This window comes from Barbatula barbatula (genome assembly GCF_947034865.1).
Source record: "Barbatula barbatula genome assembly, chromosome: 7".
Taxonomy (NCBI): domain Eukaryota; kingdom Metazoa; phylum Chordata; class Actinopteri; order Cypriniformes; family Nemacheilidae; genus Barbatula; species Barbatula barbatula.
The window spans coordinates 22,166,473-22,182,731 of record NC_136770.1 but is presented as its reverse complement, the minus strand read 5'-3'; the positions used below and the strand labels follow the sequence as shown (position 1 = coordinate 22,182,731).

General features: G+C 38.4%; 1 protein-coding gene across 1 annotated transcript in view; it reads left to right on the top strand.

The window, feature by feature from the left end:
- ptprt (protein tyrosine phosphatase receptor type T) overlaps positions 1-16,259 on the top strand; it is a gene marked incomplete at its 5' end in the record, with an annotated part of 182,892 nt that overhangs the window by 73,218 nt on the left and 93,415 nt on the right. Inside the window, one exon of the mRNA XM_079459741.1 lies at positions 2,035-2,328. Within this exon, the coding sequence (XP_079315867.1) occupies positions 2,035-2,328 (294 nt within the window). The remainder of the gene's footprint in view (positions 1-2,034; positions 2,329-16,259) is intronic.

Below are 16,259 nucleotides of genomic sequence, written 5' to 3'. Positions count from 1 at the left end.
CTCTCAAACCGGTCTGCTAATGGTTGAGTCTATCAACTGCAGAGCAATAAATACCCACGCCAGGCCAATTTGCTGATGTAAGGATGCTGACCCTCCGGACCACAAATGCGTTACATGATGAAAGTGCAGTAATGGTCGAAAGCAAAGCGCTATTTCAAAAATGATATCCAAAATATTTGATAACCAACACGCTGGTGTCTATTCATATGATGGCAACAAAATGGATTAAAACACAGCTAGCTGTAGCTTACACCACAAAGAAGTGCAAAAATTGGTTTTGCATCTGGTATTTAAGCATTAAAGTATTTACTTAGCAAGCATCAATGTTACTTTGTTCATACTACGACGAAAAGGTGATCATTTTAACTTTAATGATAATATATTGTATTGGCGTCCACACACACAAAGTATAAAGATAAAAGTAAAAATGTGCGAGCCCTATAAATTAAAATTGATTTTATTTATCTGATAGTTTATCGTTCATCAGCTGGATGTCTCTGAAACAGTCAAAACATGCACAGTAAGCAATGCACACAAAATCCTCTGTATAGTTGTTGTATTCTTGTTGCGACTGGGCCTTTAACCTTGGGTATAAATGTTATGCATGTAATTCAGTGACCAACCTGGCAACCTACCAAACCTCACAACACTGGCTGTAAGTTCTGCATACACAAACATACTGTTTTCAATTTCGATTTATTTTTGTATTACTCCTTCCAGCCTCATTTTCATTGGGAGCATTAAAGAGTTTTAAGCTCCGTAGGTTGACGGGTCATGTCTGACTACCCTCTCCGGTTTGGAGAGTCGTCTTTCCGGGCAGCGGAGGGAGTCGGTGGTTATCAGCTGTGGGTAAATGGTCTTTGGTAATCTGGCTCCGTTGATTACATGGCACAGCAGATACAGCGGCCTCTCATTAGAGCGGGCTTCGGTGGCTCTTCTATGCTCCGATAAACCCTTCATGCACTGCCGCACCGCTCACCTCTAACCCTGGATTAGTTTCTGTCTTCCATCGAGAAAGAGACACGGTGACAGGAAGGTGACTGGAAGATGCAGGGCAGTGGTTCGCAAAGTTTGTTATTTATTCAAATGTTAAAAGATAAACATAAGGATAATGTCAGGAGCACATGTAAACTTATCAATTGAATGAACTGTAAATCACTTTGACTAAAAGCATCAGAAAGGAAGGATGGTTTAATGGATAGATGGATGAATGGATAAATAAACGAATCAACAAACGAATGAAAGACAGAATTATAAATAAAAAAAGAAAAAGAAAGTAAGGATGGATGAATGATAGACAGATAAGAAAGAAAGATGAAAAGGATGAGAAATAAAAACGATATTTACCTTCAACGCCTTAAGGTTTTGTTGTTGAATCTGAGGTTCTCAATGGCTGAAAGAATTTGACAGGACAGCAAAAAAGAGAAGAAGGAAAGTTAATGCAGTGCAAGCCATAAGCCGTCTCCAGTGGATTTACTGTGAGTGGGTAGCAAGAAGAGAAAACAGAGAAAGATGAAGCGAGGGAGAGAGAGAGCTTAGTTAAGCGTTTAGGGAAAAGCTCTAGCCCACCTTCTCGACTGGGATTCCAGTTACATTTTCATTTATTTTAACAATTCTGTCAGGCAAGCAAGTCTGTCTGATATCCCTTAATGAGCTGCAAAGCTTCAGCCGCATGTGTCACTATAATTCCAGCGTCACCCAACCTTCATTTTCTTCACCGTCTGGCAATACAGAAGCAAATGTGAAATATTAGTGGTGTAGTGTAACAGCTAAGTAAGCGAGCTGGCTGCAGCCCTTAATTGCTCTTTTATAACTTTTTGTTTTTGCTGCAAAATTATTGCCCGAGACGGCTCATGATGGCTCACTGTAGTGCAGCTATAGCACAGATTATGTCTGTCTGCTTGTTTAAATGTGGTTTTGGTCATATTGAGACATGGAGACATGAATGGGGTACTGTGTGTGATGCTTTGTGTCGAAGATCATTTCAAAAGATACATAATAAATCAAATGTACTCTTTTTACTCTCTTCTGTAGCACCCCCCACGCCCATCGCTCCCCCTGAACTTCTCGCCGTTGGCGCCACTTACCTATGGATCAAGCCAAACGCCAACTCCATCATTGGTGACGGGCCCATCATCCTTAAAGAAGTGGAGTACCGCACCACCACTGGAAACTGGGCTGAGACGCACGTCGTAGACGCGCCAACTTACAAACTCTGGCATTTGGACCCGGATGTGGAATATGAGATTAAGGTTCTGCTGACCCGACCTGGTGAAGGGGGCACGGGACCCCCGGGCCCGCCCCTTATCACTCGGACCAAGTGTGCTGGTAAGTGTTAAAGCATATGCAGTTTGCTCCAAATGGTGAGATTTATTTGTGTATTGTATTACTGTATGCTTATTGTTGGCTCTTAAATGAATAGTTCACCCAAAAGAGGAAATTATTTTCTGCACCGTTTATACACCTCTTATGGTTCCGAATCTGTATGACTTTCTTCGGCAGAACACAAAAGAAGAAATATGGAGGACCGAACAACGGCGGTACCAATTAACTTTGTGTTCATACAATAGAAGTCAATGGGTACCGCCATTGTTTGGTTACTAGCATTGTTCAAAATATCATCTTTTGCGCCAAATTGAAAGTCATATAGATTTAAAATGAGAACATGGGGACTAAATGATGACAGTATATTCATTTTTGGGTGAATTATGCCATTAAAAAAGGACATAATATATAGAATATAAAGAACAGAATATAGCAGTGAGACCAGAGTGATATAGTTTTCAGTGACGAAAAAGAGAAAAGGAGAGAGAGAGATGATTTGATATGATTTATGAGGTGAGGGCACTAGGTGTAATGATAATTGAGATTGTTGCATTTATATCTTCAGACGATGAGGAAACCGAGAGAGAAGGACTTTAGGTGGGAACAATTTTCGGCTGTAATTATGAGCGCAGTAGGGTGGCGTGTGGAGCAACGCTCGTGTAGACGGAGACGCTCTTGATCTGATAAAGTGACAGATAATGAGATAAAGGTAGCAGACGAGAAAGCCGCAGGAAGTAGAGAAGACTGTGATCCAGGTGAGGGAAGCGTGTGTGTTAGAGAGCGAGAGAGATCCAGGTGAGGGTTATGTGATAAAGGAGTTGGATTGTCATTGATGACACAGCAGGGGAGAGCCGGAGGGGCACTTTCTCGTTTCTTCTCTCTCCCTCGTTCCCCTCGCTCTGCCTCACTTCCTCAGATGTTTTTCAGCGGCATTCTTTGACACGAGCATGCTGACGTGCACAGTCTCATATACCTGACTTGGTGTGTTTGTGTGGGTCAAGTTTTGCCTGCATTGTGAGAACCGTCAACATAGCTTTCCTGGAGCTCAGCGGTTAGAACTAGAGCACATGTGCAATCCCTTGTTCGATCCAAACAAATGTATGGTATAATTCAATGTATAATGAATAAAAGCGTCTGCCAAATGCATACATATTTCAATTTAAATAGAAACATGGAAACTGACTTGCAGTTCGTAAGCGTTTTAGTTAAAAAATGAAAATGCTGTCATTTTGTTCATTTTGTCTTTTTTTATGTGATCTAAAAAAGTTTTTGAGATAAATTTGCTTGAGAGGCAAACTTGCTTAAGATTAAGTATGTTTTTGTATTGCTTAAACAAGCTTGTTTTGTTTAAAGGAGTGATTTGAAGCTGTTTCATGCATTCTGACTTCCTTACAATGTTAACGTGCTGGCTTCTCATGCTTAACATGGTCAATTTGTCAAAAAACGAGTTTGGACGTATTACGTAGTAGTTCTGTGCTCCATACACTCCCCCAAGGTTCAGAAAGTCTTTTTCGAACATGGAAAACCGTTACATAACAACTTTTCTTAGTCCCCTATTGGGCAATTCTCTGTGCCAGCTAGGTAAAAAGCATTTTTTTGCATAAAAAACTTTAATGACAAATCGCAGCGGTAACAGTGATTTATAATTGAATATCATTTTGTTAAAAATGTCAGTTTGCTGTCCATTGACTTACTACCAAATATTAGTACAGAAAGCAACCTGCAACTTCATGTTTCAAACAGAGATGGCGATGTAGAGGTCAAATGTATGGATTGCCATTTAAAATCTCAAACATATGTCGGATGATTTATACAGAGTTGGTTCAACGCTGGTCCAGAAGAACTTCCTGTTTTAGTTATTTAAAGCTAAAGAAGCGTTTGAACAAAATACAACCAGCAGAAAATACAGGTTGTGGTGCTGGCGGACAGTATCGAGCACAGAAATACTACGTTGTGCGTCCAACTTGTTTTTAAACAAGTTGACCATGTTAAGCTTGAGGACCCAGCACGTTTAACAGTATAAAGAAGGCACAATGGATGTAATAGCTTGTTACTACTCCTTAAAAGATTTAACCTTGTGTAAGATAAAAAATACCAATAATAAATGAATAAAATGCGAAACATTAAGTGCAGTCAACAGAAAGTCACCACTCTGATGAAAGGATAAGTGTGTGTGTTTGTGCTTGTAAAGACATTTTCACTCATTCAGGTGAAGCTGCTCTACATAGTCAGTGCATTGATGCCAGCTCACCACAGGTAGCCGTCAATAAAACGCATACACAGACACTCTTACACACATTTCTGATCCAATGAAGTAGCTTCCATCCGACAGCCCTGATCTTCCTTGTCCTTCCGATTCAATTTCTCATCTTCACTTCACGGCGCAGGAGATATATTGGTATGCTAATACAGTCGCACAGAATCTGTCCGCTTTAAACTGCACCAGCAGCCTGGAGTTTGTCATTTCACCCACAGACACACAAACACATCTTGTATTTTTTTTGTTCCGTATTTACTTAGAAATGCAAATTGTGCACACTACGGGCACTTGAACATTATTTTTGCTTCACATTGAAATAGACAGTCAAAACATGCACAGTAACCAATGCACACAATTTTTTTAATAAAGGTGCTTTTCGATGCCATAAGTGTTTTTGGCTGTATAGTGTATAGAACCAAAAAAAGGCCTCTCTAAATCTTTTGTAGCACCTTTATTTTTAAGAGCGCACACGCTTATTTGTAATTATTTGTCCGATTTAAAGATCCACAATTTTGTGTAAACGCTGAAGGAAAAGTATACACCTGTCAGTTCATACATGACATCCACTGATGTGTCAGACCTGCAATTTTCGACCCCACAACTAAATAAATTCAGATTCGCACACTTTTAAAAAACGTGCTGTTAAACCTTTATTGGGACGCAGCAGCATAGCGGCTGACGCCGTAAGATCTCCGATCAAACAAATGATTGGCTGAAAGAGGTGTCAAATAAATATCTGATATATAATTGGTTAAAAACGTAAACAAGCCTCCACGAATTGAGGTGGAGTCCACGTCACATCATAACGTTAACATGCCGAAACGTAAGACATCATTTAATCCGGAATGGACAGAATAGCACGAATTCATATCAAAAAGCAGTAGAGATGCTTTCCATGTATTTTGCACACTATGTCGCTGTGAAGTGGACGTTAGTTGTAAAGGGAAAGCCGCCATTGACCGACATGCCAGCACTGAAAAACATAAAGGTAACCGACGAGCTGCTGGTACGTCTTCCCTTAGGTCTTAATTTCGAGAGGCAACATCACCTCAGGATGACAAAATCTGCACTGCAGAGCTTTGTAAAGTCTATCATGCAGTCAAGCATCACCAGTCATACAGGAGTATCTTGAATAAATACAAATACTGTGAACAAACACTTGTTTGCCTCTTCTGTTACACATAGGTCTACATCAAGATATGTTGTTGATCAAATTGTCTGGCAATGAATAGAGTAGGCTATTTCAGAATCACTATATCATGATACCATAGATATGATAGACAAAATTGTATTATATTTGCGAGTACACCAGATGCTGTTATTCTTGCCTCACTAAATGCCGCAAAGTGTCCTCCTTTTTGGTGTTATGGAAATGGCCACCCTAGCTGTAGCTCACCTATGAACTGAAAGCCGGACATCTTCGCTCACAACGTGCACATGGTCTTCCCAGACTTCGAGTCGGATTTGCAGTAACCAAAGCGTTTTACAGCAGCTAGCTCAGTGCTAAGTAGCTTAGCCTAGCTCATAGCATTGGGATAGCATCTCAAATATTGTGTGTTTGATCCCGCGGGAACACAAATATTGATACAAATGTAGGCCAAATGCATACATGTACGTGCAAAACGGTTGTCAGTCCTGTTTTTTTTAGAGCACTACAACGTACAGTAGCATGAATCTTTCACTATATCACTATGGTTACAGGTGTAATTCCCAGCTATAGCAAGGCCGTTGACGTCCTGTTCATATAACCCTTTTCATGAACAAATTTTAAGGTCACTGCTGTTAATCAAAACCGTTTTTAATCCCCTACACTGACTGTGTGGATGTAGCCAAAAGTCTACAAGAATGTCCTGAACTGCTTCTGCTCAATCAAGTTTGTGTTTGAAGAATGAGACATGGTTCAGACTTATTTATACACTGTTATATTCATTTTGCTTTAATAATCTCTTTTTGCATTTGGGAGCCATTAGAAAAAGCATTACAAAAACCTACTGTATTTCTCTCGTTTTCCATCCATCCGTCTATCCATCCATTGATCCATTTTTTCTCTCCTTTCTAATTTCTTTCTTTCTCTCCAATTTCTATCTATCTTTCTTTTTTCATCCATTCGTCCATCCATTTATCCATTTTCCCTCTTCTTTCCAATTTCTTTCTTTCTTTCTTTCTTTCTTTCTTTCTTATTTTCATCCATCAACCATCCTTTAATAATTTCTATTGACATTTGGGAGCCATTACAAAAACATATTCCTTTCGTTTTCCATCCACCCATTCGTCTATCCATACATTTATCCATCTATCCATCCATTTTCTCTCTTATTTCCAAATTCCAATTTCCAATTTCCAATTTCGATTTCTTTCTTTCTTTCTTTCTTCCTTTCTTTCTTTCTTTCTTTCTTTCTTTCTTTCTTTCTTTCTTTCTTTCTTTCTTTTTTCATCCATCCACCCATCCATTCGTCCATTTATCCATCAATTTTCTCTCTTCTTTCCAATTTCTTTCTTTCTTTCTCTTTTCATCCACCTATCCATCCATTTATCCATCTATCCATCCATTTTCTCTCTTATTTCCAAATTCCAATTTCCAATTTCCAATTTCGATTTCTTTCTTTCTTTCTTTCTTTCTTTCTTTCTTTCTTTCTTTCTTTCTTTCTTTCTTTCTTTCTTTCTTTCTTACTTTCTTTCTTTCTTTCTTTTTTCATCCATCCACCCATCCATTCGTCCATTCGTCCATTTATCCATCAATTTTCTCTCTTCTTTCCAATTTCTTTCTTTCTTTCTCTTTTCATCCACCTATCCATCCATTCGTCCATTTATCCATCCATCCATTTTCTCTCTTTCAATTTTCTTTCTTTCTTTCTTTCTTTCTTTCTTTCTTTCTTCTCTTTTACGGTACTCCACATTTTTCTATGCCTGGTCTTATTCCCCCCCTCCACTCTGTCATATGCAGTCCTGGATATCTCTCATGCATTCTTTCTCCCCTATTCCATCAACACAGATGATGGATTTAGTTTAGTCCGCAGCTTGACTCTCCAGCAAAGTGGATTTATTTGAATACATTTCCACATCGCTTATGATAAATCGTTATCCTCTGCAGCGGCAAGAAGATGGAGGTGATAATGTGTGTGTGTTCTTAATTGCTGAATATCCACCGGATGACTCTGCTGCTCTTAATATTTAATACAGTAATTTAAAAAAAGATCTCTCAGTGGCAATATCTCATCTTCACCCCCCCCCCACTTTAAATTCTACACTGAGATCTTAGAGCAAATTTGCTCCACCTGTGGATGGTCCTTCATCACGCTTTTCTTTTTTTCATAACAAACCAGGACGGTCACACAGAGAGAAAGAGAGAGAGGGTCCCTCTCTCTCAGGTCAATTACGGCCCCTCAGCCTGAATCCTTGAGATAACGCCCGTCATAAAAAACCTTTTTGATTTGCTATGCCCTTTAGGACTTATTTTTGTTAAATTTACGCCATTTTAAAACACCTCCACTTTACGAGTTAATTAGCAACATATTTCTGAGTTAGAGGTTGCTAATGTGTCTTCTGGCTGACGTCCGACCATTATGAATGAATAGTTTATTGATACCAGCACTCCACAGCCGTCAGCTAATGATATAATATAGACAAAAACTGGGCAGCTGTAAAAGTGTTGCTCATCCTGTATTGAACATTTGCATCCAGAAACTCCTAATTGTGTAAAACATTTTGCATAATTTCCATATGAAATACACGCACAGAACACAACAGTAAGTATGTAGCAAACAAAAAATATGTTGTTTTATTTGCATTTCATTCCGCTTTGCTGGTGGTCTTGAAAGGACGTACTGCACCTTTAAGAAGCAGGGCCGTCCGCTACTTTGTGCCAATGTATGTTAAGGATCATTGATACATTGAATAAAGGGTTTGCTCTTCCTTTTTAATAAGATGAGCTAATGAGGCAGGAGAGAAGAGTTGAGACCATCTTTAACAGAGCAGACCAGGCACATACAGATACTTCAAATTGTCTTTCCCGGCACGTCAGGCGGTCACGGTGCAGAGATGGTGAATAATGCACAGGGGGCAGAGAGAGAGAACGATAGGCAAGTGTGGAAAGAAAAAGAGAAAGAAACTTTATTTTTTTTATGCTGAAAGTTCTTGCAAGACCTCAGCGGTGGAGTTTGAAGCTGGTGATGTATGAGGTTGTGATTATATTTAGGTTCATTTTTGGTTGAACTCAATAATGCTATTCTAAACTTTCATTCCGGCTGTATGCATAAATTGAAATTATATAGATATTTTTATACAGCAAAGAATATTTCGGGTTTATGTCTCACAGAACTGCACAGTTCATTAATAGGAACGGTTCACCCAAACAACAACATTCTGTCGGCATTTACTCTCATGTCGTGTTGCATGATTTTCAGAGCAGCTTTTTTATAACATTGATATATGCACCATAATACAGGTTATATTCACTGTTTCACATTTGTTTTAGTTCAACATTGGGTTTGGAAATGCCATGAATCTGATTTGAATCTAACGTTGACCTCATCTTAAAGTGATAGTTCACCTAAAAATGGAAATCCTGTCATCATTTACTGATCCTCTTGTCATTTTAAATTGTATGACTTTCCACAGAACATAAAAAATATATATTTTGGTTGAATTTTTTACCCTGCACACGTTGACTTAAATTGGTTTTGTGTCCATACAATAGAAGTGAATGGATTCCAGCACTGTTCGGTTACCAACAATATTATCAAAATATCTCTGTATTCTGCCAAAAATAAGAAAAGAAGTCATACAGGTTTGAAATGACGGTGAGTAAATGATGACAGAATTTTCATTTTCGGGTAAACTAGTACTTTAACCATCCTACAATTTTTATTGAATGAGAGCTAACTCTATATTTTCCTAATATAACATAAAATATATTATTGTAAATATAAAAATTTGGAATAAATACTGTTTGATTTCTCAAGATAGTTCTAAACCTGTTTTTTTGTTCACAATATTCTAATAGAAGCTTTAAATCTCCCTCGTGGCAAATCTGAGGCCCCATCACACCCCATTTGCCAAACACAGAGCCGCCCGCCCCCTTGAGCAACATCAGAATATATTGAATGTCTGCTCGTGTTTTTGATGGTTGATCACACCCTTAGATTGCCCCGAGGGAGATGTTCTCTGAATTATAATACAGTTGCCATTCTGTATTTTACGTCAACTGGAGAAGTTCCTTCTTTGTATCTGTCATCCCAATCTCTCAACAAATATGGGTTTCCATCTGAACGACAGAGCGGTGACTGAAGGGTTTTAGTCAGTGTGCAGATACGTACGCTATTGATAAATCAGTCACATGCCGCCAGTAAATCGTACAGTAAATAATTTTATCTTGTAAACCAGGTTACTAAATTGAGTGTTTAATGAAAGGAAAACAGTTATTTTCGGGTTATCGGGCACGAGTACTATTGGATACTGTACTCAAGGTTAGTCTCATGTCAACGTGTTTAACGTCTTGTAGTTATAGTTTCAAAACAGTGTGTTTATTCCAGTGCAACCTCAACTGTAAATGTGAAAACCAAATCGTTTTCTGTGGTAATCCGGCACCATGTACTGATCCAAGAATCTTTATTCTGAACACCAAAGGCCAGTAACTCTAACCCGAGAAGCTTATGTAGTAGGTGTATTTATTGTTGGGATTTATTGATTTACGGTGGGCTTTCAGAGGATTCTGGTTGCGACTTGCTTATATTTGGTGACGGTTTTCAGAGATTGTAACTGTAATGAATGTTATTTGGAATTTGGTTTGACTTGAATGTAAGACCTTCCTAAGTGAAAAGAAAGAGCGAAATAAAAAAGCGAGGTGCTGAGTAGAAAGAATGGTCCAGCGGGAAAAAAATCGGACATAAATATTAATTTCTTAGAAACGACCCAATCTGATTGATGCAGGAAACCAATTCCCCTCGAAAATGTTTGTTATTCATATGCTGACTTAATGTATTAACACAAAATAAGTCAAAACAAAATCAGAACTGCATCTGAGCGCCGCTCCCCAGGGGATCACGGGAAAAGTGGCTTTACCGTGTTTTAGATTTTATGAGAATGAAATCTGTGGTTATAAATCAAAGATTAACAATGTTTACCACAAGAGAAAATATACCATTTTAAATGTAACTATATCTCACAATGAAAAGGGAACTGCAGCAAAAATCTTTTAAAATCTAGTAAAAAGAAATCTTAGAACACAGTTTTTTATATTAAATAATTTGATGTAGTAAATGCATTTATTGTTGGATTTCATTGATTTATTGATTTGTTTCAGAGGGTTATGGTTGCGACGAATATTTGGTGAAGCTTTTCCGAGACAGTTTGAAGAACTGTTATGAATGTTATTGGGAATTTGGTTTGACTTGAATAAATGACCTTCCATCTCTGCTTTTTACAGCAGTAGAAAAGAACCATTTTTATTTCCACAAAGAACCATTCAGTCAAAGGTTCTTTAAAGAACCGTCTCTTTCTTACCATTTTATAATCTGAAGAACTTTTTGTTTTGCCACAAGTACCTTTTATGACACTGAAAGGTTTTTCGATTGCAAAAGATTATTTTTTAAACCATAAAGACAAACAAGGTTCATCTATGGCATCATGAAGCTCCTTTCATTTGAGTGTTTGTTAAAAAAGAACAGAGCAAAATAAAAATAATATATAATAACAAAAATATATAAATATAAAATTAAATATAATATTTGTTAGCTCTATTCCAAATGTTGTCCTTCAGCACGGTTGTTTCATTAAATGAACTACAGTGAATGGTCACAAATATCTTCGAATCGCACAAACTGAAAAATGAATTTCAAATCATAAGAAAACAGATACTGTTCAGATCATCAAATGCCCAGTGGGCACCAACATATGGAAAGCTGTGTATGGCTTTGGGTGACGTTTAATGAACTTCTGATGATTATGAGTTCCGATAGCAAAAATACCCCCAAAGGACCTGAAGGAGGCCCGTATCTTCAGGGAAAACTGGATCTGTAGCTCTGGGTCGTATCCTTTTAAGATGCTGTGACTAAACCCTGTGTTCACACGCAGCTCACTGGCGGCCAGATGTTTCTCCAGACAGGAGTTGTTTGCTTGCAGGTCGATCTGGAGGGCACCTTTCCATTTTGATGGGCCATGAAAAACAGAAGAGTGATGAATTGGAGCAAGATTGCAGAGAGAGGCTAGCATTAGTTAATGTTCCATGAATAATGCAGCGGTGCCTGTCAAGTCATCTTTCAGTCTTCATCGGTTGTCTTAAATGAGCTTGTTTGCGGCGTGTTATGCAGGTTCTTCTGAAATTAGGGTGTAAAGTTAAACTTGACACACTCAAGCCAGCATCACTGACTATAATGGCATACTGTAAAACGTTAAATATCCTTCATTTTTATAGTTTGGAACACAGCCTGTGTCTCTATTTTCTATTCTCCTTTCTCGCTCGCTATATTTGCATCTGTCAGCCAGGTGCCCTTTAGGTTTTGCAGTGCCACATGCTAAAAATAGATTATTGAGCAGGTACATAAGCTGGAAATGACAATGTCAGATTCTCAGCATGCAAAAAACGATCTACGTCACCCAGCGGGAGAAATCATTAATAACCGGCTCTGGTTGTCTCTGCGTTTGGAGCTTTTATCAACTAATTCAGAGTGGCAATGGTTTAATCATTGACTGCTTGGCCAAAGTGTTTCTAAGAAACCTGTTTTAATCGTAATGATCTCAAATAGATGAAAGAACAGGAAAGGAACTTTAAACAAAAGCCACAGAGTTGCCGCACTTAAACATACACTGTACACAGAAATGAATTAGTACCGCAGAATCGCTGGCCGGTTTTGGCTTTCGTTTTAATGATGTGTTTGTTCTTGTGCCGTTCTGACCTTTCAAGATCAACATATCTGTTGGGGATTAGAAAGTTAGTTCACTAAATGACTAGACATTAGAGATGTTAAGGGGGTCTTATTAGAGGGAAATATAAAGCACTAGAAACACAGAAGAATGCAGAATGTATAGCAGGCAGAAGAGTTAGAGAGAAGCAAGCACACTTCACTTCTTTTGCTCCCTTTGGAGCTGTCACCCTGTCTTGACGTGCATGGCTGCGGATAGAATGCTTACCAGAGGAGGCTGACAGGTGGGCAGCCCCCCTCACTCAAAGTCACAGAAGCACCTCAAAAGTACACACCATGGGCACACGCATTAAAGTGTGTCGAGGAACGACAAAGAGTTAGAGAAACACGAAAGTGTCATTTACCATTTTGTGGACACTGGATACAAATGCAGTAATGTAAACATGGTCTTTGTTGACTTGGAACTGCATATTGTTGATATTGACGTGCTTCTTGACACGTCATTTAAAACAGCGCGTCCTTTAAACGACTTGTATCCTAGGCGTCTGGAGGCCCTAAGCAAACTTTTGTGGGAGCCCTTGTCATAGTTAAATTTAAATAAACATAACTGTAAACTATTTGAAATACACAGCTGTCAAAAAAAAAGTTTTTACTAACCAAATGAATGATTAACAAAAATAAAACATGATAAATATAGTTTGCTCAAGAACGGCAAGCATACGACAAAACATCAATAGTTTTCTAAATGCGATGACAAAAAAAAATTCATTTTGATGGGGCAAATTAAATACAGTGGATTGCAGTGGTGTGCATTATAGAGCTGCGACAATCCCGAAAATTGAGACTATCAAACGTCCAACGTCAAACCAACCTTTTTCAGCGATTCAATTTTGAATTTGTAAATCTGTACTCGCATAATTTGGCAAAACTATATAAGACTTTGAAAATAGTACAAAAACACATGCTGACTTGTTCTTTTGCATTAAGTTGCCGTTTTTTCCCGCCACAGACGGATAGCCATGGCCATATGTAAAGACGCATCATCACATCACGCGCATGTCATCTGTTGTAAAGAAAGGAACACAAGTGCTCTTTTCAAGCAGAACAAAAGCAGTTTCATTTATTTCTTTATCTTAAAAAAACTTATGTTGTTTAAAATAAGGCATCAAAACACTTTCTGGTTGTCAAACATTAGGGGATCATATGGAAAGCTAATGTGATAAATTACAGCGTGAGTTTGAGAGTTAGCTTCATACATACATCATACATAAATCGCGAAAATATTTCTTTGAAGTCAGATGGTTAAAAGTAATTGCAAAAATGTATTAAGTTCATAAAATGTAGGTAATTCCTTCATTTATGCGCAGAAAGGTTTAAAGCATTTTTACGTATCTAAATACATTCCAACCATTTTGAATTGACTTGCCGATTAAAATAAGTAGCCACATCACACGGATAGAACAGCAGTTGGTGATGACATCATTCTTTATAATGCAAATCGTCTCTGATTTGTATGAACTCGCACAAATAACTTTGAAATAATAGCACAGGTCTGCTGTCAAGATCACCGTTCAGATCTGTTGCCTGGGAGATGTGGACCGCTCAGAGACTTCATCATTTACGACTAACAATGGGCTCCGTGCCCTTTTCCAGTCGGGTCACCCGGGACAGAAAGGTCTGTCTCTCTCAGTAGAAGGGGCATGACAGTATTGTAACCTTTTGTCAGCGTTTGATTTTTCCATCAATTAAAATTTACATTGTGTGACCCCAGAGTCACTGAATGACTTAGGACTTCATACTACGCGAGTTGCATTCAATCATTTGTGAAAAATGTTTTTGTTGGTTTTTCTTTTTTGATGCGTTGTTTGAAAATTTTAAACAACTTCTGCCGTTCAATTTAGTCTTTTTTAAACAAAAACATTGAATTTTTACATCCCATTAAAATAATGGGTCAAGAAGAGGCTTATAACAAATGCCGTAGGCTACACTTCTGGTTTCATCTTCAGGCCAAAATAGATGAGGATGAATGCATTGCATTGTGGGATACCGTGTCCCATGCCTGTGGGTAGTTGACTAATTAACCGCTCATGTGTCCAATGGTGTGAGCAAACATTTAGAATAAACCACAGGACACATAGTACAGTTTATTCGTGTGATAAATGGAAATTGGATGCAGTTGGAATGTAATTGTTTGGTTCTCAACAATGTTGTTTTGTGTAGACTTGTAGATCTAAACGTTAGTTCAAAACACACCGAAGCCAAACCAATTCCAGTGGAATTTGATGGCTCTGACAAACGCCATCGACAACACACTCATTTACCGCCTCTGTCACGACTGTCATCTGTAGCAGGTTACTTCTTGAAGTCTGTTCCGACCTCATCTGATTCGAAAGCTCTTCAAGCCTCTCCACGATCAGCCCCCGCGTCCCCCACAACAGATTGCTTACAACACATCCAGTCTCTCCGTAATATCCCTCGGCCTCCCGCCGAGTTCATGAATATAAGCACTCTCTTCCTCCACTCTTATCCCGGCTCCCACCGATCCGCTCACCCGCCGTTTGATATATCATGATCCTCGTTGCGTGAAGTCATTACTGCGAGGAACGGAGAGAGAGATTCACACTGTTTTGCTCTTGGAGGGTTTAAATGATTGGAATCCTGGTGCTTATGATTGACTGGGGAAGAGGGAAGCGCGATTGCTTTTCCCCGTCCGGCGGCCGATTGAAAGCTGAGCAATAACCAAGAGTAGTTTGAGTTGTCCTTTGGGAGCGGATCGTATGAGGGTGTCTTATGGATTTTTATTTTATACCTCCTTTGTGTGTATCTTTTTCCTGTCTTTTTGTTGTTTATTTTTATTGGAACAATGTGCGAGGCTTTTCCTTTCTTGGGCGTTTTTTAACTCCTTTATGACCATCAAGTAGCGCAGGATGAATTTTATAATTGCAGTTTTTCTCTCTAGAGCAATGGGAGGTTTATCTTGAGCGGGTGGATAGGTACTAAAAGAGGCTTTAATTAGTGGCGCTTGTTAAGGCAAACATTAGTACTGTTTTTAAGCTCATACACTTAACGTTAGGCATTGAAATCCCATCAATTTAATCACGAACAATCTGTGAACTACTAACAATACTTACAATTTCAAAATATTAAACTGGAGGAACAGGTCAAAATGACACAACATATGCTCTGTATTTTTCAGACCTGAAATACTGCAAAGAAAACAAGTTCATATTCACTTTTTACGCCGGTAATATTTGTACACGTTTTTAGGAAAAGTTTGTAAAATTGTGTTTGTGACAACCTGGATTTTTATCCCAGGTTTCATGTGTCTTTAACGTTGCTGTTTGATGACTTTAAGTCACCGAACACTGGACTGGAATGACCGCAATACATCTAAAAAATGCGGATTAAATTCAAGTGTTAAGTATATATTTCAACTTTTATCTTTCTTTTAATCATTAAATTAACTCTTTTTTGAGACTACACCTCATGTGTCAAACCTTTGTCAAATAAAAGCAATGCAATATTAAATTTCGTCTCTTAAAAAAACCAACTCGAGCATCTCTTATAACCTCAGCGGTTTCCATGGCAATAAGGTATCACGAGAAAGAAAAACAGTAGATCCTCCTACTTCATTACATTCTCTTGATGTACTTGTTGTTAAGCTGAATGAATTAACGTGATAAAAATATATTTGAGTGTTTCCACTGTTATTAACAGGGTCACTGAGCAGATTTTGTGTTTTCTCTGACTCACATCATTCTCTATTGATTGAAGCTTTCTGTATGCATTTGTGATCCCGTCTGTTAGTAAACAGT